Source organism: Miniopterus natalensis, chromosome 7 (genome assembly GCF_054644295.1).
Source record: "Miniopterus natalensis isolate mMinNat1 chromosome 7, mMinNat1.hap1, whole genome shotgun sequence".
In the NCBI taxonomy this organism is placed as follows: domain Eukaryota; kingdom Metazoa; phylum Chordata; class Mammalia; order Chiroptera; family Miniopteridae; genus Miniopterus; species Miniopterus natalensis.
Genome location: NC_142087.1, coordinates 74,876,766 through 74,901,449, shown reverse-complemented (window position 1 = coordinate 74,901,449; position 24,684 = coordinate 74,876,766). Strand labels below are relative to the sequence as shown.

Genomic DNA, 24,684 nt, shown 5'->3' with positions numbered 1-24,684 from the left:
TCCGGCGGCGCACGACCTCGGCCCATTGCACCCGACGGTAAACCGAGATTGGCGTGGGAGGCCCCGCGGCCCGCGTTTCCGTGTGGCGGGCTCGGGGGCACAGGCCGGGGCGGAGCGAGGCGGGCGGAGACGCGCCACCGCCCTTTGCTTCCGCGCCCAGCTGCGCCCAGCTGCGGTCCTACCCCCGGAGCGCCCCGGTTGGTTGTGGCTCGGAGGCCGCTGATTGGCGGGCGCGGCCCCGGCGCGGGCTGTGATTGGCTGTGACGCGCGACCGGGCGAGGCCCCCGCCGGCGCCGCCGCCACCCCCGGCGTTGGGCGGTCATTGGCGGCGCGATATCGCCGCGGTCCCGCGGCCCTGCTGCCGCAGCAGCCGCTGCTAGCAGAGCGCACGGGGCTGGCCGGCCGAGTGGCCATGGCGGGCGCCGAGGACGCGCCGGGCCAGCAGCCGGAGCTCGACGAAGACGAAGCAGCGTATTGCCGGCGCTGGGGCGCGCAGCACGCCGGGGCCCGCGAGCTGGCCGCGCTCTACTCTCCAGGTAGGACCTTCGGGCCCCCCTCCGGGCCTGCCGTCACCAGACCGGGCTGCGGACAGCGATCCCGGGTCCCCAGATCCGAACCCCAGCCTCAGGCCCCGATGCAGAACTCCAGCCTCGGGTTCTGTCGCAAGTTTTAGGACTCCATCCCAGCTCCACTTGCAAGTCCAGGACAAAACCCCAGCCCCAAGGCTTTCTGGATGCTCAGACTCCCCATATCAAGGAACTGCAAGATCAGCTCCCGGGACTACGAACAGAGAGAGCTCCCATCGCACCCCCAGATCCCAACCCTAGCCCCGGGGCACCCGCGGCTGCAAAGACCGCCTCTGGACTTAGGGACACCCTCACCCCATAACCCAGCACAAGTCAGAGGCAGCTCCTCAGCTACGTGCTCTGCTCCCGGGCCTCCAAAAGTCACACCCCATCACGGGTTCCCCAGATCCGGCATTCACACCCTAGGGCCCCATCTGCGCCCCAGCCAGGGCCCTGGGCTGGAACCAGTGACCTCAGTCCACAAATCTGGGCATGTCAGCCCCCCTGCCCTGGGGACCCCAATGCAAGGGCCCCCTGCTACCGAATGCCCCAGACGCCCTTCCCCCAGAACCCCATCCTAGTTATAGTTTCAGCGGCTGAAACTACAGACCACCATTCCCTCTCTCTCCTCCATCACTGCAGTGAGGACTGTCAGCCCCTCACCGGGTTTTCGAGAATTTCCGGGGGAGGGGGGGGCATTGCAAATCCTCCAGTTTAAGCTCCTCCCGTACACAGGCCACAACTCCATCTCTTGCCCCTTCCCCATGTGGATGGATATAATGTCTCTCTCCATTTTAGTAAGCCCAATATATTAGCCCCCGAGGCTAGACCACAGCTTAGAGACCCTTGCTTAGAGACCCTCAGGCCAAGGCCCCTGACTTCTTAGGCTGTGCCTACCCTTTATGCTCCAGCAAGAATCAGACCCCACCCCCTTCCCTGACTTCTTCCTGAGCCCCAAGAATCTCATTGCCTGGTCCCAAGAAAGCCAAATGTCCCCAGATATTAAGGAAGTGCCTTTGAGAATTCCAGAGTCAGGTGACAGAACTGCCAGTCGCCTCCCTGCTGAACATTGTCATCACACCAAGCTTTGTTTGTCAAATATTCTGACATCTTAACGTTTGCCACCATACACAGCCCTAGTCTGGGGTGGGCATGGGTCCACTGCCACCGTTGGCTTGACTGGCCTGGGGTCTAATTCTTGCTAGAGCATAAATCTCTGCCATAACTGGGGCTACATGACATTGGGCCATTTGCTTTCTCGTTGAGGATCAGCAGAGACCTTTCTGGACTTGCAATTCCATGTTCTGAATGGGATTTTTTCCTAACCTGACTTAGGCACCTGGTCCATGCTATCATGGGTTTCTTCAGCCTTTTCCAAAAACACCCAGCCTGTGGACTAACTCTGCTACCTAGTTGTGTGACCTGGGCCAAGCCACTTTCCCTCTCTTAAGCTTCAGTTTCCTCACCTCTAAAATGGGTACAAGGTAAAGTTTATTTGTTCCTTAGTGTCATTAGGAAGAGGAAAGGAGATCATCCACTGTGGCACAGTGCCTGGCATACAGTAGATGCTCCCTATTGTTAACCCAATAGCCTGACCTTTTTTGTGAACGTTGGAGTAAGATGCCTCACTTCTTTGGTCCTCAGATTCATCACCTGGGAATCGAGGGTAAGGATTCAAAGGCCTCCTCCTTTGATATCCATCCCTGCCCACTCGAGTAAACCTTACCTACTTTCAACCAAATCATACCTGGGCATTCTGAGCCTCCCCTAAAAACCACCATCTCCCCACTCCACCATGATGGCATCTTTGTGTGGTTCTGATCTCCCCGAGTGCCCCTCATTCTCTGAAGAACAGCCACGCAGGGATCTGAGGCTACAGACAGTCTGCTGATACCCCAAACCTGCAGTCAAGGCCTAACTCCTCCTGAAATGGAGTTTAGGGGCTGGGGTATGAGGAGTGGAGTGACTGGCTAGACTGGTTTCTCCAAACTTCATAAGCCTCCCTGCGTCTTTTCCTTGTGTGACCTTGAGGAAATACCTTGACCTCTCTGGTCCTAACCTATAAAATGAGCAACCAGGCTCAGTATGTACTAAGCAGCTTTGTCCTAGTCCCTGCTATAGACCCTGGGGGCAAAGTAGTGAACAAGACAGGAAAAATGGGGCTGGCATTTTAGTAAGCCCAGTATAGAATGGAAATACCTCACTTGCCCAGTGGTGATAAGCCCTGTGGAACAAATACATAAGCAGACAAGGGGGAAATGAAATGTTGGGAACAATGACATTTTAGAGGGGGCAGTTAAGGCCTCACAGGTGACATTTGAACAGAGACCTGAAGGGAGAGAGGCATGAAGATACTTGAAGAAGGATTGGTTCAGACTAGGGATATATAGCAAGTGCAAAGACCCTGAGGTGGGAGTGTGCCTAGAGTATCTGCAGATCAGCAAAGAAGGCTTGTAGGCTGGAGCAGAATGAACGAAGGGAGAATAGGAGACATTTCTGGGTTCTTGAGATTCTTGAGATTCCTGGGGCCAAAACTGGGTTGGCACTGTAACAGTTGGCAGCAATAACAAGGCAAAGAAAATTTATTGAGCCGTGTCATGTGCTGGGCATTTTCCTCACATGATCTCACAACTACAGGTGTCTGAGGAGCACCTTAGTATTAACTCCATTTACAGGAGAGGCAACTGAGATTCCTGTAGCCTCATAGAGCACGTGTTCTTCCTTCGCTTGTCCTGCCTGGATTGGGCTGGCACCTGTCCATACCAAAAGGGAAGTTGGCTAGGCCAGGGATTACATCTGGTTTCCCTAAAGTACCTGGCACTTCTCAAGTACCCCATCCGATACCTGACAACATTTCCTGAGAGAGCAAAGAATAGTGACCTGCCCAAGGTCATACAGCCAGTTAGCATCAAGGCGAGAACCAGAACTGGTGTTCTAGGTTCCTTGTTCTTAGTCTTCGCTGTGGGAGTGAGCCAGCCCAAGGGGAACATGCAGGAGCAGGACCAATGTTCCAGGTCAGCAGAGCGGAGAGAGTGGGCCTGGTGTCATGGAGCTGTGAGTCATGGAGTGGAGCGCACCGCAAGGGGTGAGGCAGCCTCGGCCCAATCCCATTGGCCCCAAGTGTCTGGCCCAGGAGTTGGGGCTGGGTCCTGTAGATCCCGGCAGCCAGAGAGTCCCATAGCCCGCACTCTGGATTTCAGTTTCACAGCAGCGGCTGCCCTGTGCCAGGTGCCAGGATTTGTGAAGGGCCTGGCAGACTTGGCAGGCTTTCCCTGGCCTCATGGGCCAGCCAGTAGGTGAGGCGGGTGCCAGCTGAAGCCTGCCTATGTGTATGCCATTTCTCAGCTGCTCCAGGGGTGGATTCTGAGGGCTCTCTAGAGTCAGCTGTTCACCTCCTCCCGGCTAACTACAGATGGTCTCTGCCCTGGGGGACACAGGAACTCTTAGTACGCGGTTAGGGGAAAGATAGAGGGTGTTAGGAGCACTGAGCAGAGGGCCTGGCCTGTAGCCCCAGAGCTGAGCCTACATTCAATCCCCCAAATGGGACTGACTAAAGCCAGAGGACAGAGACTTGAGGCCCCTTCCCTGGCCAGGCCTGGTCCCTGCCACACTCTGGGCCAAGCTTTCTCTCTGCCCCCCTCAGTCTTATTCTTTTTCCATTTCTTTGTCTCCCCTTCTCTCTGGCCATGCTGTTTCTCTTTTATTCTGTCTCCATCTCTTTTCCTGTTTCTTCCATCTCTCTGTTTCTCATCTCTGTGTGTCCTGATTCCTGCTCTCTCTCATAGCAGTCTCTCTCTGTTCCCTGCCTTCTCCCTACCTCCTGTCCACACTTTCCTGAGGCCCAGGGTCTCCTAGTGCTAAAAGCCGTCAGAAGTATAGGTTGTTCAGAGCTTTCTGATTGAATTAGAAGATTTGGGCCCGATGCCAACGCTCTGGCTGCAGCCCGCCCCCAGGAAAGCAGAGATGTCTGAGGCCTGGCTCCTGACCTCCCCTGCACCTCCCCTCCCTCCACAACCACCACACACAGTCTGGCCCCCTCCCCAGGCCAACCAGCAGTCGCTGCTGTACTCAGCCCAGATCATGGGCCCTGGCCAGGCCAGGGGTGGCCCAAAAAAACAAGGCCCAGCACTCTGCCAGAGGCAGCCCAAGCTCTTGTGTACCGAGCAAAGCCCTTCCCCTCCCTGGGTTCCAGCCTACCAATCTGTAAAGTGACAACATTTAGACCACTTGACCATGCAGCCCTGCCAGGCTGACTGTCCATGCTGTGACTTAGGTGACTCTCAAGTGACTTTGAATAAGTCATTTCATCTCTCCAGGCCGTTTCTCCCTCTGAAGGGTGAAGCAGAGGTCCACAGAGTATGGTGAGGGCTGGCTGAAGTTACTCCTGGCACTGTACCTGGCACGTAGGCCGTACTTAATGAAGACCATTTATTATTGTAGATGCATTCTTTATGGATCATAATTGAGGCCTTTGTTCTGTAGAAGGACCCAGATTCCAGAGGCCAAAGAGAGTTTAGATGGGAAAATATTCAGATATCAGGGACATTCTCCATGGCATGGGGAGAGAGCTGCGCAGTCTTTGAAATCAGGACAGCCCCGAACATTCCGGCTGTCAGGTCCCATTTAGGAGTCCAGGATCCAAACCCAGCTCTTTGTTTTTACCCACTGCGTCTCAGTTTCGTCATCTGGGAAATGGAATCAACGGTTCTTCCCTGGAGGGACAGAGACTTGAATGAGAGACTGTGCCTCAGGCTCAAAAACTCAGATGACTGCAGGGGCCCTGGCCAGGACTGCCACCAAGGGAAGCCACCCAATACGAGGCCGCCAGTAGGGGAGGGGACCAGGGTGAACTGGGAGCTCTTGCCCCCTTCTGATGGGGCAGCCACAGCTGCTCAGGCCTCAGGGTGGCCAGAGTCCTGTGTTCTCAAGGGAAGCAGGAAATAAGAATTTTATGTGTTTTTTTCTAGTGTAGCTAATTTTTTTAACTGAGAGGAAAATATGCCGGAGGGAGTGGGTCTGTGGCATCTCTGATGTGGGCTAAGCCTAGCCCCCCAGCTGTGATAGGCCTCAGTGGGTGTCATCCATTGTTATGTTACTGTTATTTTATCTCATTGTTGTCCCTGCAAGCTGGATGGTGAGCAGACAGGTTGGCATTGAGGAATCACCTGTCCCTTACCCCCAGCTGATGCCCCTCCCCAGGCTTCCTGCTTCTGAACCCCAGGCTTTGACCACAAAGAGGAACCAGATGGGGAAGGCCCTGCTGGGCCAGATCATGGTGACCTTAGCTGGGGGCTGCTGTGGCAGCAGGGCCACATGACCCAAAGGATACAGCCCCTGACCAAGCAGCAGGAAGCAAGGGGTTCTAGGTCCCCTTCTGCTGCTGCATGACCCCTGTTGGGGTCCTTACTATTTCTGAGCCTCAGTGTCCTCATCCGTATGAGAAGGGGCCAAGGGAATGTGACCCTTCCCCACTCTGAGTCTTGGTTTTTTCACAGGGCAGGGAGAGGGCAACTATTCTGATTTGGCTCAGGGCACAGCTTGCTGTTATGTGACCTGGACAAGGTCCTTTCTCTCTCTCAACCTCTTTTCCTATCAGGAACAATGGGATGTTTCCATCCCAAGGTGCTTTGGGGAAGGGAACCCAGAGACAAAGCTTAGCAGTTTTTCCTAGGGTTATTATTGGGAATTTTATTCCACAAGCATTTATTGAGCACCAGCTCTGTACCAGGGTCATGGTGAGCAAACCAGACACGGTCCCAGGCATCCTGAGCTCACATTTGGGTAGGGAAAAACAGACGTTGTATAGGCAGTGACAGTCCCACATGATGGACCCCATGTTTGGGGAGCCCAGGGATCAGAGGAGGAATCATGGATGGCTTCCTGGAGGCAGAGGTTCCAGGTCATGATTTGCAGGGCAGTACCTAGGTCAGCCTGGTGCAGAGGGGTGAAGGAAATAGCACATACAAAGCTAAGGGAGGAGAGAACAGATGCAGGAGAAAACTTGAAGTGCCCTGGCCCCTTCGGTGGTTAATCACTCACAGGGGCCTGCCTGGCCCTGTTATTTAAGGTGATCCTATCTCAGAATGTGATCAGGGCCATATGTATTCTAGGAAATGAAGAGAGGGACCAGGGACAGCAGGACAGGTAAGAGCAGAGTCTCAGGAGTCAGACCCTCTGGCCACAGGATCCTGGTCTGGATGACTAGCTGGGTGTCTTTGGGTTACTTCCTTGGGATCACTCTGACCCTCAGATTTCTCATCTGCAAAACAGCATCACCTCAGCTGGTACCTGGCACATAGTAACTGCTCAGTAAATGTTAAACACTAACAATAAAATTATTATCATTAAGGGCCATCCATGCCCTTGGCACCAGCTGCCTGGGAAAACAATATTCATTCTCAGGGGCCCTGTCATATATTCTGTGTCACCCACATGCTAGTTTTATTTCCTTTTACTTTTAAAAATTTTAATTTAAAATTATAAGAAAATATTTTTGATAGAGTTAGTACATTCACAAATTTTAAATTCTAAAGGGAGTAAAAGCTAGTCTCAACTACATAGTGGGGGTTTTGTGTTTGATTTTTTTGTTTTTGCGGGTTTTTTTGTTTTTCCTTGTTTTCATAAATGGCTGCTGTTTGCACTTACCAGTATGTCCTGGATATTCTAACATGTGCACACCCTGGCTTTTTCCTGGCTACAGAGATGCTGTGGACCAAATTAATTTGGCTGACCCCCAGGCCATGGACACCTAGGTTCTTTCCAATGGTTTGACACCTCAAACAAAGCTGCTTATTAAAAATACGTGGCAATGTTTAAAGAGAAGATTTCATATCCCTGTCCTGAGTTCTGGCTTCTCGTGAGAATCAGAAGCCCTACATGCTCACCTCTCACCTGTCTCCCTACAGGCAAGCGCTTCCAGGAGTGGTGCTGTGTGGTCCTATGCTTCAGCCTCATTGCCCACAACTTGGTCCACCTCCTGCTGCTGGCCCGCTGGGAGCACACGCCCCTCGTAATGCTGGGTGTTGGTGAGTGCCCAAGGCTCTGCTGCCTGACTCAGTTCCCACGGGGCCCAGGGACATACCTACTCTCTGCAACCCTCCGACAGCGACTTGCACGTGTGTATACATGTATGGATGCGTGAACTCCTGTGTGTGCACACGAGTGCGGTGCGTGCTGTGAGAACTCCACCTCTCATCTCATCACTTGGGCCAAAAACCTGGGCATCATCATCAACTCCTCTCTTTCTGTCACATTGCACATCCAGAGCACCAGCAAATGTTCTTGGCTATACTTTCAAAATGCATCTGGAATCCAACCATTACTCTTTACCTGCACTGTCCCCACCCTGGTCCAGCCCCCATCCTCTCTCGCCTGGACTATCTAGGATCCTCCTCCCTGGTCTCCCCACTTCCACCTTTGCCTCCATTCTCCACACGTGGCCAGAGGGATCCTGTTAGAACGTCAGTCAAGTATGCCACTCCCCTGTTCTCCCCTATACTCAGAATGAAACACCAGCTCCTCAGCATAGCCTGGCCCCAGCCCCCTCTCAGACCTCATCTCCCTCCACTCTTCTCTGGCTCACCTTGCTCCCATCACACTGGCCTCTTCACTGTGCCTCTGCCATGTGCTGGACATACTCCTACCTCAGGTCCTTTGCATATACTTTCCCCTGTGCCTGGAACACTTCCTATAGATACCTACATAGTTCATTACCTCATCTAGTTCTCTGCTCAGAGGTCACCTCTTCAGGGAGCCCCTCCCAATTACTCCTCAAAAATAGAAGCCCTGCCCTAGCCACTTTCACTCAGTGGTTAGAGTGTCTGCCTGTAGACTGAAGGGTCTTGGGTTCAATTCCGGTCAAGGGCATTTACCTCTGTTGCATGCTTGATCCCCAGCTCCAGTAGAGGCATGTGCAGGAGGCAACCAATCGATTTGTCTCTCTCACATCAATGTTTCTCTCTCTCCCCCTTTCTCCCTCTCTCTCCCCCCCTTCTACTCTGTCTGAAAAGCAATGGAAAAAATATCCTCGAGTGAGGATTTTTTTAAAAATTAGCAGCCCTGTCATACACTAGCCTCTCACTCTACTCTTTTACACAATATATTTCTCTTTTGTTTATTTCTGTTTTCCCCTACTCAAATGTCAGCTTCCTGAGTGTAGAGATTTTTTCTGTTCACCACTATGTCCCCAGCCCCAAGCACAAGGCCTGACACACAGTAGGTGCTCAATAAATATTTATTGAATGAATGAATGAATGAATGAATAAGCTGCAACTTATTAGTACTTGCTGGTAAGTCCTCACCCATCCACAGCCTAGGAGGTAGATGCTGCAGTTATCATTTTTCAGAGAGGAAACTGAGGCTCAGAGAAAGGACTGGCCCAGAGTCACACCTCAAGCCAGAAGCACTACATAGTTCTTAATTCACTGTTTCTACTCCTAGTGTTCAGCTCCCACAATCTCATTAAAAGCATTCTGGCCACCTAAGCCAGTAGCGCTCAGGCTAAATAAGCCATCTTGGTCTGGGGTAGGGGTGGGCATGTGCTAGGGGGCCAGGGCAGCTGGAGGGGAGGGAGGCTAACCCATCCAGTGCTGGGGAGCCTGGGCCCCACTGGCAGGAGCCAGATGTACCTCTCTGCCCAGGGGTGAGAGGGACCTGCACCTCCAGCCTCTCATTCAAGGGCAGTAATGCAGACAGTGAGCCCTAAAGCCCCATCTGGGGTGGTTACGAGCAGGCCCCTGCTGACCTTGGTTCAAATCCCAGCTCCGCTACTGTTTGGCTGTGTGTGGCCTTGGACAAGTGTCATTGCATCTCTGCACCTCGTTTCCCACATCTTTTAAGTGAAGCTGCTCATAGTACCTGCCTTCTAGGGTTAGCATGAAGGCAAAATGAGTGTGTGTATAACTGCTCAGAGGGCCAGTGACTGAACAGAAGTATGGAGGGGACACCACCCATCGTACCACTCACCAGGGCTTGGGCCTTCTGCCTCAATGGTCAGTCTAACAGGGATATTTCCCGAGCGCCTACTATTCCAGGCCCCAGGCTGGACACCTTTAACTCTTGGTGGCAGCCTAGTGAGAAGGCTCTGACCACCAGCCTCTAAGTGGCCAGGTGAGATTGCCCATTGGCCCTCACCCAGGCAGCAGCAGAGTCTGGTATCACATATTCAGACCTGCCGGGCTCCTAAACCAGGGACTGTACAGCCTCCAGTTAGCACTGGGAGGAGAGGGTGTTCTAGACAGTGAGCCCAGCTTGGGCAAAGGATCAGCAGCCTCAGAGCCTAGGTGTGTGTTGTTTGAGCCCTGAAAGTGGGCATCCCAGGCAGGTCACCACTCCCATGGTTGGGACCAGGCAGCTTCCAGCCCTCAGCCCAGGAGATCTCTGACTGTCCAGCCAGTGCATCTGATTCCTGTTTCCCAATCTCATACCTTTGCCTCTGGGCTGATAAGAACAGACAGTCCCGTGATAGCAGTGTTTACACAGTCCCTAATCAGTTTAAGTAGCTGCACTGATTCGTATGTTAATGCACAGGCTATAACGGCACTGTGCCAGTCTACAGAGCCCGCCCCCCACCCAGCATTATCTCCCCAGAGGTTCCGGTGCCTCTGCAAGGCCTTTGAAATTAGGGAAAGCAGAAACAGGAAAAGGTGCCCAGTTAATAAACGCAAATAGATGTCGTAATACTGCCAACACAATCAAGATAAGGGAGTAGGCAGGGAAGAGGCAAGGTCAGGGACAGTTTCTCTGTAAAAGTGACATTTGTGTAGAGACCTGAAAGAGGTGAGAGAGGGGGCCTGGCAGATATCTCTGGGAAGGGTATTCCAGGCCAAGGGAACTGCAAATGCAAAGGCCCTGAGGCTGGTGCATGCCCAGTGCTTAGGGGAGTGGAGAGGATGCCAGGGTTTTATTCCAAAGGCTGTGAGCAGCCATTTGTGAGTTTCCCCTCAAGGAGCTGACATTAAATGATGCTGTAGGGAAAATTGGGGGGGAGGGGGTGGAGAGCAAGGGCCAGAGAGGAGGCAAGGGTGGCGGCCTGGACCTGGGTAGGGCGGTAGAGGGTAGAGTTGTCAAATTAGGGGTAAGCTGTGAAAGATGAGCCACCCATATGCTGTGAGATTGGCTGGAGGTGAAAGGAGTGGGGTCAGCTGCTTCTCCAGGCTTTTGGCCTGAGTGATAGGATGAGGCTGAAGGAGCTGGCTTACAGGTAGGTGCTTAAAATGCCTGCCTGAGGGCCAAAGGGAAGTTGTCTGTCTAGCAGGAAATCAGAAATCCCAGTCTAGAATCAGGGAGGGCAGCTAGAGAGCAAATTCTGGGAGGCCTGGCGGTTAGAGATGGTGTTTGAGGCTCAGATGCTGGTGGAGAACCCCCGGGAGCTGAACGGGAGCAGAACCCAAGACCATGGTGCTTCCAGGTTGGGGATAGGAGGAAGACCAGCCGAGAGGTGGGGGCATGGCCAGAGGAGAATATGTTTCCAGAAGACTTGGGGGGCAGTGACGGGACTACTGGATTTGGCCACATGGAGGTCATTAGCTACCTGACCAGAACTGTTGTCGTGAATGAATGAGCCAGCAAGTGAACAGCCCTGGGAGCCCTGAGCTGTGTGCTGCACTCGGGGGAAGTGGAGGAGTGTGTGGGCTTGTGAGCTGGTCTTTGGAAGAGAAAGTAGTTTTCTGGCAGACAGAGACGGTGTTCTGGGTAGGTCTGCAGTGAGGACAGAGGTCACATGGCCTCAGGTCATGCTGTCCTGGTAGGTCAGGTGGCATCTCTGTGTTTTTGAGCTGAAAGCTAGGGTTTGGCCCTGACCATATGGACCAGCCCTCAGCAGTGTCCACTCTGTCTCAGTTACTCTGTCTCCATACCAGGCCTTGAGTTGGCGAGAGCAAAGAAGTCCCTGCTGGGTGACCTCTGGGGAAGTGACCAAGGGGCCCAGGGATTATCTGAAGGTCACCTAGTGAGTGAAGGTAGCCTGGAATGAGTCATTCCCCCATTCCCTATCCCTGCAGACAGGGCGGTAACCGGGCCCAGCCGGCCAAAGCCATCCCCAGGGTGAGCCAGCCACCACCACCAGCTGGGACAAAGAAGCTTCTGTGTGCCCGCCTCTGCCACCGTTGCCCCCATTAAAGCAGCCTCAGGCAGCAGGCCTAGAGTCTAAAATCAGCCACCCGCAGGGGCCTGGGGATCACAGAGCCATTTCCTCCCACAAGGAGAGGACAGCTCATTCTCTTCCCAAATGATTCCTGACCTCTCTGTTCAGGCATCCATCCCTCCCTGCTTGGCAGCCTGCAAAGGCCTGTGCTGGTCATTTAACAGATGACAAGATTGAGGCTCTAAAAGGAGAGTAATATTTAAACTACTAACTATAGTACATTTGGGGAGCACTTACTGTGGCCCAGGGACCATGCTGAGCACTTTACTTGCATTAGCCCATCTTATTAACTTGATTTTAGTTCAGCGAAGTGACTACTGTTAAAATTCCCATTTCCTAGACTTGGACATGAAGGCTCAGTGTCATCCTGAACACCTTGCGATGGTCTCTGGCCACTTGCTAGGAGCCTTGACTGCCCAGCCAGTGTGTGGCCTTGGGCAGTCCTTACCCCCTGAGTCTCATTTCTTCCTCTGAAAGTCGGGAGGTGGGAGGGCCCATCACAGTAAGACATGAAGTGAGATAATACACATTTTTTTTTTTTTTTTACTTATTTTATTTTTTTAAAATATATCTTTATTGATTTCAGAGAGAGCAAGGGAGAGAGAGATAGAAACATCAATGATGAGAGAATCATTGATCGGCTGCCTCCTGCACGTCCCCGACTGGGGGTCGAGCCCACAACCCGGGCATGTGCCCTGACTAGGAATCAAACCTCAATCTCCTGGATCCTAGGTCGATGTTCAACTGCTGAGCCACGCCCAGCTGGACTACATGTTTTTAAATGGACATTATTTTTAGAACAGTTTTAGATTTACAGAAATTGAGCAGATAGTATAGTTCCCATATACCCCTGCCCCAGTTTCCCCTATTATTAGCATCTTATATCTTATATTAGTATCATGTATTGGTTATAATTACTGTTCCAATATGGATACATTGTTATGAACTAAAGCCCACAGTTTATTCAGATTGCCTTCATTTTGTTTTTAATATATTTTTATTTATTTCAGAGAGAGGATGGGAGAGGGAGAGAGAGATAGAAATATCAATGATGAGTCATTGATCGGCTGCCTCTTGCATGCCCCCTACTGGGGATCGAGCCCGCAACCCGGGCATGTGCCCTATATGGGAATTGAACTGGGATCTCCTGGATCATAGGTCGATGCTCAACCACTGAGCCACACCAGCTGGGCGAGATTGCCTTCATTTTCACCTAGTGTTCTCTTTCTGTTCCAGGGTCCCATTCAGGATTCCACATCACATTTAGTTGTCATGTCCCGTTAGGCTTCTCTTCACTGTGACAGTTTCTCAGATTTTCCTTGTTTTTGGTGACCTTGACAGTTTTGAGGACTGGAATTTCGTTGGATGCCCCTCTACTGGAATTTGTCTGGTGTTTTTCTTAGACTGGCTAGTATGTTTTGGAGAGGAAAGGTTCAGAGGTAAAGGGTCATTGTCATCACATCATAGCAAGAATGTGTACTATGAACATGACAGCACCTGACCTTGACCACCTGGCCCAGGTAGTGTCCGTTAGCTTTCTCCACTGCAAATTACTGTCCTCCCCCCTTCCGGACTGCATCTCTTTGGAAGGAAGTCACTGTGGACAGTCCATATTTGAGGTATGGGGAGCTATGACCCCTGATAATGCACTTTTTAACACCTACCAGGCACACAGGAAGTGCTCCAATATTAATTGTTATCACCAATATTGTTTTTCTAATACAGATACTCCTCAACTTTGGATGGGGTTACATCCCAGCAAAATATCATAAGTCAAAAATGCAGTTAATACACCTAACCTACTGAATACCATAGCTTAGCCCAGCCCACCTTAAATGTGCTCAGAACACTTAACATTAGCCTACAGTTGGGCAAAATCATCGCACAAAGCTTATTTTATAATGAACTATTAAATGTCATATGTAATTTATTTATGTGTATTGCTCTCATATCATCATAAAGTCAAAAAGTCGTAAGTTGAACCACTGTAAGTCTGTATTGTTTTTATTGTTATTCCTGTCCTCTGTTAGGATTAAATGCTTAGGATGATTGTGGAGCTAAGATGTATAACCAGCTTAGGATTCGCCTTGGTACAGTGTAAGGATTAAAAGAGATAAAACATTTAAGGTGCTGACATAGGGCCTGGTACCTAAAGTGCCTAACAAATGTCAAGTTAAAAAAAATAAGGAATAGCTGACATCTTCACCCAAAGGAAAAGAGGGCTTATGTCTACACACAGGCTTATATGTGAACATTTTCACAGACATTTGAGTCATAATAGCCCTAACTGAAAACAACCCAGACGTCCAACAGTGAAATAGATAAACAACTGTGGTACTTCCAGACACTGGAATATGACTCAGCAATAAAAACGATGAATTGCTGATCTCTTGCTACCATATTGCTTCATGACCCTGGGCAAGTCCCTTGCCCCCACCTACATGGATGACTCCAGAAGCATTATGCTAATGAAAGAAGTTAGACTCAAAGAGCACATACAACATGAATCCATTCATGTGAAGTTCTTGAATATGCAAAACCAATCTACAATAAAGCACAGATCAGCGGTTGCATGGAACAGGGGTGGGAGGAAAGTTAGGGAGCACAAGGTCACCCACTGAGAGGCTGCTTTTGCGTGTAGGCAGCATTTAGAGGCATCGTTAGTCAGAGTTGTGGGGATAGAGTCTCAAGAGGCACCTCAGTTGACCCCTTACTATGCAAGTGAAGATGCTGAGGCCCAGAGGGGGCAAGGGACTTGCCCAGGGTCATGAAGCAATATGGTAGCAAGAGCTGAGGCCCCCGATTCTTGATCTGGATTCATCTTAGCTCTTGGCCACATAGCCTCTTGTCCCTCCTAGGTATAGTGTGTATAGAGTATCCTGTAGTACGCAGTAGGAGCTCTATCCATGCCCCTGGACCTACTGAGGTGTAGTTTAAGGGCATGAAAGGGTGCTGGTTTTAAAAGCAGGTAGACCCGCCTCTTCCCATCCCATGGCTGCCACTTCTATGCCATGGGACTGGCGGGGAGGAATCAACTTCTCAGAGCCCCTTTACTCATCTAAGAAGTGGAGATAAAATGATACCATCTCAGGTGGTGACAAGTGCCATGATAGAAATAAAGCACAGATGCTCTACTGCTGCCTTGCTGCATGTCACTCTTCTCTGCTCTTAAGGAAAATACTCCCAGACAGTGTCACTTTCCAGTGTAACCTTAGCCTGCTTAGCCTGAGACAGAACCCAGTGGAAACGATGCTTCAGTAGCTGTTTCTGGTCCAGGTGCATCACCGTGCTGCAGTGGGACCAGGTCCTGTCTCTTAGCCAGCTGCCCATTCCGACGTCAGAAAAATCTCAGCAGCTGGCTAGTTTCCCCCTTGTTCACTCCCTACCCCCAATTGTTTTCATGTAAAAGACAAATAAATTATGACTCTTCCCTCTGCCCCCCCCTCAAAAGAAAGAAAGAAAGCACAGAGACATGACCTAGAGCACCTGCCTGAGAGGTTGGCTTTCACCAGGGGAGTTGGGTGATGTTTGCCCTGACTAGAAGGCTGAGGAGGAGCCAGCCACTCAGGGATCTTTAGGGAGGGGTGGGGTGCCAGCTGGAGGAACAGCAAGTGCAAAAGCCCTTGGCTTCCGTCTCCCTGGCCTCCCAGACTTTTGCCGGGTCCACCCTCCCAGCATTGTTACTGAAGTGCAGGACTGCCCAGCCTTGGGTGACACCCTGAGTACACAGGCCCAGAGGGCCCTGCTGAGCCCTGACCTCTTCCCAACCCAGCCACCTGTGTAGTGTTACCCTATGGCTTATCTTTCAGCTTTCGCATGCCAGGAGGTGGTGCTTGTCCCCACCTGTCCTTGTCACCAAGAACTTGCAGGTGCTTGCATAGAGCTGTGTGTCTCCCCTACCTCACCATCCATGGGGTGGAGGCTCCGTGCCTGTGGAAAGTCTTCATTCATGGCTACCCCTTAAATTGGGCCCAGGCATCAGAACTGCATATCCAGTGACCCGCCTGCCCACTCTTGCCCCCTCATGCATGACTCTCATTCTCCAGGGAGGCCTCCGGGGACTTTTCTGCAGCCTCCACAGTGGCCCTGATCTCTTGTCACCAAGGGACTGAGGACCCTAACAGAACTCAAAGAGCTCTTAAATGGCCTAGCTGGGCCTTGAACAAATTCACAAAGAGAAACTGAATCGGGGGGGGGGGGGGAATCACATGACCCAGTGGACTATACTTATCACTGAAAACGGCATTCATTCCCCGCCACATTTTATAGCTGTTCCTGCCTCGTGTCTCTGCCCCAGAGACGGTGAGCTCAATGCCTGATACACCTTTGGCTCCAGAGCTTGGTGCACAGCACAGGGTATCGAGGGCTTACAGTGTGCCAAGTACCATACTTAGTGTTTACATTGACTAATTCAATGAGTACTTACTGAACCCCTGGTAAGTGCCAGGAACCAGGATACAGCTATAAACAAAAGACTAAAATCCCTGCCTTTGTGGGGCTACCTTTCTTGTGAGGGACACAGTAAACAAAGAAAACTGAAGTCCAAGGTAACAGGTGCTTGGAAAAAAGGAGACAGGAAATAGGAAATGCTGGGAGGTGAGAGTAGGTACAATTTTAGATCAGGTGTCCCTGGAGGACTTTGAGTAAAGAACTGAAGGAAGTGAAGGAGTGAGATGTGTTACATCTTGGGAATGTTCCAGGAGAGGGGAAAGCAAGTGTGAAGACCCAGAGACATGCAAGGTTGTGCAAAGGAAAGGGCATACACCAAGAGGGTTGAGGTGCAGTGAGGGGAGTGTGATGGAGGTGGCTCTGGGGTATTACCTTGGACAGGTGGTTGCCTCTCTGCCTCAGTTTCCCCATGTGTACAATGGTGATGGTTCATCCTGCTGTGTTAGATTTGGACCTCAAGGCTGGTTAAGAGCCCAACCCTGCCACCTATGCCACCTCAGTCTAGTTACTTCCATTCTCCTAACCTCAGTTCCTATCTCTATAAAGTGAGAGAAAAAATGTACCAGCTTCTAACAAATTATGAGAATTTATTAAAATAAAGCATGTAAAGCACTTGTGTCTGACACCAAGAAAGTGCTCAATAAATGGTAGCTGCTATTTTTAAAACTCATCATCATTCCCATCCATCTAGAGGAAACTGGGGCACAGAGAGGTTAAGTAACATGCCCACTGTCACACAGCTAGTGAGCGACAGCTGGAATTTGAGTCCAGATCTAACAGCTCTTTACCTCTGTGTCATACTGAACCCTCAAGTGAGTGAATGGTGTTGGGGTCTCTAAGGGGACACCACTCCAGTTCTGAACAAATTGAAAACAAAGATAAGGCAAAGGCTGCTGGATGCCAAATTACCACGTTTATTGTTGATAAAAGCTAGGTCGGATTGGGGAGCATGGTATCTATCTGCACCTAAGGTAGTTCTTGACACCAAACTCCAGAAGGACATTTCCATCTAGTCACCGGCAACACTGTAGCAGAATGGGCTGCCCTCTGTGGGGTGATTGCAGGTTGGAGACAGGGGGACAGTCAGCTCCTAATAGGGAAAGGTTGCCTGATCTGAGCATGCCCAGTTTATTCTCTCCAGTCCCCGAATCTCCCCTGGGGCAGAACAAGTAAAGGGAAAGACCGAGACTGAGACCAGGAGTATTATGCCTGAGGCTCCATTCACAGGAAAGAAAGCTGCCAAGTAGAGAAGGCTCCCCCCTAACAAATGAGTGAGCCAGAGAGCAAGCCAGTGAGTAAATGCGTGACTCCCTGGTTTGGGGCGGGCAGGCGGGGAGATGGCCCTCTGTGTGTCCCGTCCCCCACCACTCACCCTGTTCTTGTGCACAGTTGCAGGGGCTCTCATTGCTGACTTCCTGTCTGGCCTGGTGCACTGGGGAGCCGACACTTGGGGTTCCGTGGAGCTGCCCATCGTGGGGAAGGTGCGTATGTTGACCCAGCCCAGCCCTCTCCTCTGGAAGGAGACTGGGCTCTGACATAGGGTGAGTTCCCTTTCCCGTCCGAGCCTCTGTTTCCCCATCTGAAAGGTGGAAACCATCCTTCCAGCCTGGCCTGCATGCCCCTCCTCCAGGATCAGAACAGGAATCCCCCGGAATTTTCTGGAAACAAAAGCATCAGGCATGGGACAGTCAGAGAGCTTTAATATGTGTCCAGCTCACTGGAGTCCCTTGACTTTGGGGCCGTGTCTTGTTCTCCTTTGCCTGCCCTGCTGCGCCTCACTGTTTGTTCGTTTTCATTGAACTTTATCTTGTACCAGTCAGGCCTTTTTGGTTGTAAGCTACAGAAAATCCGGTACAAACGGGCTGAACCAAGCAAAGGTACTGATTAGTGTACTGAAGATTTCAGGAGTAGAGCCAAATTAAAGACGTGGCTGGGTCCATTAAGACAGACAAACCTTACATATTCTTCGGACTCGGTCTCTGTCCACGTCGGCCTCTGCCCTCCTCTCTGTTGGCCTCACTCTCGTGTAGGCTTTCCCGCTGGTGAGGCGGCCCAGGCGGCTCCCAGCCCAGCGCCCACCCTCGCCGGAAGGAGGGTCCTTCCTTTCCGGCGGTTCCAGTCAGAGTCCCATGGCTCCCTCCCATTGGCCCAGCTTGGGTCACATGCCCAACCCTAAGCCAGTCGTTATGGCCACAGGGACGGAATGCTCTGATTGGCCAAGCCGGGGTCACATGCTCACTCTTAACTAGGAAGTGGTGGGGTTAGAATTCATTGTTCTAAGGGAAGAGGGAAAGGATGTTACCAGAAGGACGGGCTTAGATGCTGGGAAGAAATAGAGGGTCCCGCCTGTCACTGGGAGGGCCTCTTCAGCTGTCTTAGAGGGGACAAGACGGGCAGAGATTGTCTCCAAGAGCCCTCATAGCCAGGTGGGGAGACTGAGACCCAAAGGGGGGCAGTACCAGCCCAAGGTCCCTGCCAGGTCGTTTCGTCCTGTCTTCTGCTAGACCTAGACCCCCAAGGCTGGGTGGGACCACCATAGGCTGAGTGGCCGGATCTATTTCCACTCCTTCCTCCCTGTCCCACCCCAGGCTTTCATCCGACCATTCCGGGAGCATCACATCGACCCAACAGCCATTACACGTCATGACTTCATCGAGACCAACGGGGACAACTGCCTGGTGACACTGCTGCCACTGCTGAACATGGCCTACAAGTTCCACACCCAGAGCCCCGGTGAGCGTGCCCCACGGCTGATGGTGGACCTCCAGGGGGCCACTGGAGACAAACACTCCCCACAACCCCCATGAGCCTCCTGTGACTTGTGTGTGTGTGTGTTTGGCCTCTCACAGTGTTATAAAACATTTTTAGTTAGTTACATTCATGTAAAATTGGGATATTTGACATAAAGATTTGTGTTTCCGGCTTCCCTTAAACAATCCAATCTGGCCACCCTGGATCTTTGTTCCCACTTGGCTAGAGCTAAGCTGTGGGTGCCGCCTTTGGACAGGAATGCACACTCTCCAATTTGCCACAATCCCCACTATTCCCTCCTATCCTATGCCCAGCCTCCCTTGCTTATTTGTATTATCTGCTTGACCCTGAGAGCTTCTGGTTTTGCTGCCCTGGCTTAGTGGAGAGGTCATCAGCTGTGAACTCAGACAGTCCCTCGTTCAGATCTCTCCCCTACCTAATTTAGGGAGGGAACTTGTCCTAAGGCAGGGAAATGAGTCCTTCCTCTTCCAGGTCTTGCTCTAACAATTTGACACCTCGTTGATCCTTAGAGCAGCCTCCCGTGGGTAGATGAGTGTCTGTAGTGTAGTGGGTGCTGTGGGGCTCCACCCAATCCTCTTCCCGAGGGGTGGAACCGTCTCCTCACTGTTGTGAGGGGGTGGCTGCTGACAGCTCCCAGCTGCCCCTTTTGAGAACTGCTAGAGCAGGTCCCACCTCTCCACTGGGGGTAAGCCTGAAGCCGGTGACAGGAAATACCTACAAAAACCCAGCTCCCTCATTTCTGAGTGAGACCAATTCTATGGAGCCATTAAAACTCCAGAGTTCCCCCCAGGATCGGGCTGAGGCAAGACTCCCCCACCCCACCTTTGCTTAGCTCTTCCCTGTCCTGCTTCCTTCACTCCCTCAGATGTTTTTCCAGAAGAGAGGATTCTTCCCCACCCTCCGATAAATCACGTGCACCCGAATCCTTGTCTCAGGCTGTGCTTTTAGGGAACCTGGATAAAGACTTACTCCCATTTTGTTGATGAGGAAGTTAAGACTCAAAGAGGCAGAGAGCTGCTGACCCAGACTCATACAGCCAAGAAGTGTCGTAACAGGGATCTAACCTAGCACTGCAGCTCCCTGTTCTTAACTGTTGTTCATGCTTCTCATTATCTACCTGCTGAGCAGAGGGGAGTCGGAACTTGCCTAGGCCACGCGGGAGGCTGGAAGGAGGCCTGGGTGCTACCCTGGGATGGGAGCTGCCCAGGGCGAGTGGCAAGGGCCAGGCTGGTGGTGGGCCCCCACCCAGTGTGACAGTTATGTGGGCCCTGTGGGTACCCACCCTCTCCCCACCCTGCAGAAGCCCTGGAGCAACTGTACCCCTGGGAATGCTTCGTCTTCTGCTTGATCATCTTCGGCACCTTCACCAACCAGATCCACAAGTGGTCTCACACGTACTTTGGGCTACCACGCTGGGTCACCCTCCTGCAGGACTGGCATGTCATCCTGCCTCGTAAACACCATCGCATCCACCACGTCTCACCCCATGAGACCTACTTCTGCATCACCACAGGTGCGGCTGTAGGGTAGCATAGAATAGGACACCACCCCCTCCCCTCTGGCTACAACTCCATCCTCAGGGTCAGGAGGGCACAGGTCACAGTGGGAGGTCATGCAGTCCTTGCCCTGGGGGAACATTCTCTCAGAACACATTTATTGAGCACCTACTATGTGCCAGGCACTCTCCTAGATGCTAAAGACACAGCTGTAAACAAGACAGAGCCTCCCCCACCCCACCTTATGGAGTTGTGATTCCAACCATCCATCCATCCAGCAAATATTTATTAAGCACCTACTATGTGCCAGGCACTGCTCTGGGCTTAGGACACAGTACCGAACATAACAAGCAAAATCCTGCCTTCAAGGCATTTATATTCTTATAGGGGACATTCCAGATAATAAATAAATTAGTCCTACATCTGATAGTGCTAACTGCTATGGAGAATTGAAAATAAAGTAGAAGAAGGAAATGGGGAGCTTCGCACTTTAAGTAGGGTGGTCAGGGAAGGCCTCACTGAGAAGGTGACATTTGAACTGAGGGAGAAAGTCATGCAGATCTGAAAGAAGAGCACTGCAGGTAGCAGGAACAGTGGGTGCAAGGGCCCTCAGGCAGAAGCATGCACATTTGTTTGAGGAGCAGCAAGGTAGCTAGTGTGGTTAGAGTGGAGGGCTTGAGGGGCAGAGTGACAGTAGAGAAATGCTATGGGGGAAAACAAAGCAGGGTGAAGGGCATAGAGTCATGGGGGCAGGGGAGTGGCTGTTCATATATGAGGAGGCTAGAAAACTAAAATAAGTGTAGGAGGGCAAGTCCCTTGCAGATAAATAGGGAAGGATCAGTCCAAACAAGGAACAGCAGGTACAAATGTCCTGATGCAGGAAGATGCCTAGAGTGAGGAACAGTAAGGAAGGCACACATGCCATTAGTAATGGGCCAGTACCAGAGAGGTGAGATGAGGCAGGTGAGCAGGTTTTCCAGGGTCAGCTGGGTGTCTTTCAAGGTTAAGTATATAAGGTGCTATCAAGTCAGGCCAACTTAGGTTAACCTATCATCTCATCCATGTGTGCCTTTAGAAGACTAAAACCTCCCCAGATGTTATGTTTTTCATCCACAAAATGGAGCTGCAGTCCACTTCCTTCACATACCATATTTGCAGGGCTGGATGTGAATGGCAAGATGGCAGATGCAAGTCCTTGGCACATAGTAGACACTCGCTAAGCTACTGGGGTTTTTGTTTTGTTTTTCTGGAGGCAGAACTGAGAGCCACAAAAAATATATTTTGCATGTCCTAAAGTCGTGCTCTTTGAGAGCTGGTGGAAGAGCTAGAATTTGGGCCATTTAGTTGAGTTAAACTGCTTAGCCAGCCCTGGGATTAATCTTGGTTTGGCAACCAACTAATTGGGAAACTTCCCTCTAAGTCTCAGTCTTCTCGTGTGGAAAAGGGAACTGATAATAGTATCTGCCTGGTTTGGGTGGGAGACTGTAATACAGATGAAATAAGATTATGAGCAATGTGTATTGAGCACCTACTAACTATTAGGTACTCTTCTAGGCACTGGGGATCAACAGTGAAAGAACATGAGGTTATGCTGTTCAGAGCTAACATTCTAGTTGAAAGTTGGGGAGAAAAACCCACACAAAAAATGGAAGTGCTGAATTAATGAGATTAGTTACATTATCAGAAAGGCTATAAAGAAATAAAAGGGGGGGTGCCACAGGCCTGGTTTAAGTGGTGGCCAGGGAAGGCTTCCTGGGAGAGGTGACATTTGAGCAAAGTGATAAGAAATGCTTCCACCATGCCTAGTGTATAGTAAGTGCTCAGTAAGAAAATGAATGAGTGAGAGGATGCAGGCATGTCTGAGCAGCCCGAGACCATTGGTGGGAGGCCCTGGTTCCCAGATTCCTTGGTCAGTCCTTGTCCCCTCCCTTCTGCAGACACACTCCCTATTGCTCCTGCCACAGGCAGGACCAGCTCTCTCCCTATATTCCCTCAACTGCTCCTCTCCCATTCAACCCCTTGGCGCCCTGTTTCCACTGCAGGCTGGCTCAACTACCCTCTGGAAAAGATGGGATTCTGGCGACGCCTAGAGGACCTCATCCAGGGCTTGACTGGCGAGAAGCCTCGTGCAGATGACATGAAATGGGCCCAAAAGATCAAATAACTCCTCCAGCCTGCCACCTCGTTGCCAACTTCCCCTGGCCTCCCCAAACCGAAGCCATCTGCCAAATTCCAGCCTTCCTCGCACTGGCCCCTCTAGGTGGAGAGGATGCCTCCTGGGCTGGGCTTGGGCACCCCCCAGCCCACCCTTTGTGACACAGAATACTTGAGCCACTGATTTTTCCTTTCCTTTTTTTTTTCCATTTCTTTCCTTGGCTCCTCCTTAGATACCTGAGCTGCTCTGTCTGCCAAGCCTGACTGCAGAAAAAGGAGCCCCTTGGGTAGAGGGGAAGCTCACCCACTCCCCCACACTCTGACCTCCCGCAGTTCCACTGGGCAGCCCTTCAGCATGGCTGGTGTTGGAGCCACTAAGTCCTCTTATCTGTCCCTCCTTGTCTGTTCCCTGTGGTCTAGGAGCCCCCAGGCACACCTAAGTGTCCCTGGAGTATTGCTCTGCCATAACTCTGCAGACTGACCCTAACGGCCTTGGTGGACAACCGCAGACCAGCCTGTCCATTCAAGGATAGTTGACCAGAAGAAGCCAGAATCCCCTGCCCAGGTCTGGACCCTCCTCCTCCCCACCCCTCCCCCATCTGCCCATGTGATTCCAGCCAGAGCTGATGTTTCTAAGGGAAGGAAGGATGACTTCACAGGGCACAGCCCCTGCAATGGGTCTTGATCATTTGGAAGGGGACACAGTGTCCCTTCCAGCCAGGGGTATGTCACAAAAGGAAGAGGGCTTTTGGGGGTGTTTTTTTTTTAAAGGTGCTTGCTTGTTTAATGTAAATAATAGAAAGCCTTAATATCTTTTCTGTAACATGAAGTAATATTTTAATGTCATGTTTTGGATGTACATAATATATTTATAACAAAGCAGCAAGAGTCTACTTAACCTTGTGTAGACTGCCTTGTGTTTTCTGGTTGGCTGGGGGGAGAGTCTGGAGGGTGAGGCCCCACCCCTAGCCTCTTCCCAGCTCCACCCCAACCCTGGGCTCAGGATGGGGGCTTTGTCATCTGAGACAGTGAATTAATGTTGATATCCACACCAAACACTTGGAGGAGCCCCATGATTTGGTAAGGAATGGTCCTCTTGCAGGAGATCCTAAGCTGATCCCCATTAGTGAATTCCTTCAGCAAATGTTTATTGGCATCTAGTGTGTACCAGGCTCTGACCTGGACCCTGGGGCACAGCAGTGAACATAAACTGAAAAGGACTTACCCTAGTGGAGATGACCTCTTAGGGAAAGGGACAATAAATATAAATGCACATGGGCATTCAAATGTTGATTTGTAAAGAAAATCAAACAGCAACCACATTGGGGCTGTTTGGCAGGGTGGTCTGGGAGGGGCTCTCTGAGGAGGTGACATTTGAGCTGAGACCTAGAGGAGGAGATGGAGCCAGCTGGGGAGAGAAGTGGGGAAAGAGGCGTCTTGACTGGACAGTAAGTCCAAAGGCCCTGAGGCAGGAACAACTTGGGGTTTTTAAGAGACAGTGTGATTAGACTGAAGTGAGCAAGGGGAAGGTGGAAAATGAGGTTGGAAAAGTAGGGACTTGTTACACAGAACCTCAGGCCGAGGCAAAGGGGGAAGACACTGGACATTTCAGACAAATGAGTATCTTGTTCGTATATTCATTGGACAAATAATTACAAGGCACCGCCTATGTGCTAGGCGCTGGGATTCAGTAGTGAACACTACAGGCATTATAATCAATATCTAGTCTGGGCCAAAGAGTTTGCAATATTAGAAGAAAAAGCCTGTTGAGAACAGAGAAATGACAAGACTCTTAGGGCAGTCACAGATAAAGGACTTTTTAAGAAATGTGACCCATAACTTCATTTTCCTTAAAGTTTGTCCACCACTAGACTTTTGATTTGTGACTATCTCATGGGACTACAAAAGGTATTAGAATTCATCAACTCATACTTTTGCTTATAACTTTTGCTTATAACTTAAGCAAAAATAATTTTGTAAGTTCATGTAACTGAAAAGTTCAGAAGTGGTTTTGACTTAAGTTTTGACAGGACTCGGACTCACATGATTCATCAGAACTTGGTCTCTGATTAGCTCGTTTTTCTCTGAGCCGACTGGACCAGCT

General features: G+C 51.0%; 1 protein-coding gene across 1 annotated transcript; it reads left to right on the top strand.

The window, feature by feature from the left end:
* The first annotated feature begins 310 nt into the window (after positions 1–310).
* Positions 311–23,462, top strand: PEDS1 (plasmanylethanolamine desaturase 1). The gene is made up of 6 exons (XM_016217399.2): positions 311–536; positions 7,472–7,591; positions 17,548–17,639; positions 18,747–18,891; positions 20,231–20,443; positions 22,469–23,462. Exons 1-6 carry the CDS (start codon positions 413–415, stop codon positions 22,588–22,590), a joined length of 816 nt encoding a protein of 271 aa, XP_016072885.2. The 5' UTR covers positions 311–412; the 3' UTR covers positions 22,591–23,462.
* The last annotated feature ends 1,222 nt before the right edge of the window (positions 23,463–24,684 follow it).

What these genes read in the sequence shown, in the direction of transcription:
- PEDS1 (XM_016217399.2), top strand. Translation starts at nt 413, where the DNA reads ATGGCGGGCGCCGAGGACGCGCCGGGCCAGCAGCCGGAGCTCGACGAA. An exon ending in CCTCGTAATGCTGGGTGTTG is followed by an intron (nt 7,592 to 17,547) that starts GTGAGTGCCCAA and finishes TCTTGTGCACAG; the next exon opens with TTGCAGGGGCTCTCATTGCT. An exon ending in CTACTTCTGCATCACCACAG is followed by an intron (nt 20,444 to 22,468) that starts GTGCGGCTGTAG and finishes TTTCCACTGCAG; the next exon opens with GCTGGCTCAACTACCCTCTG.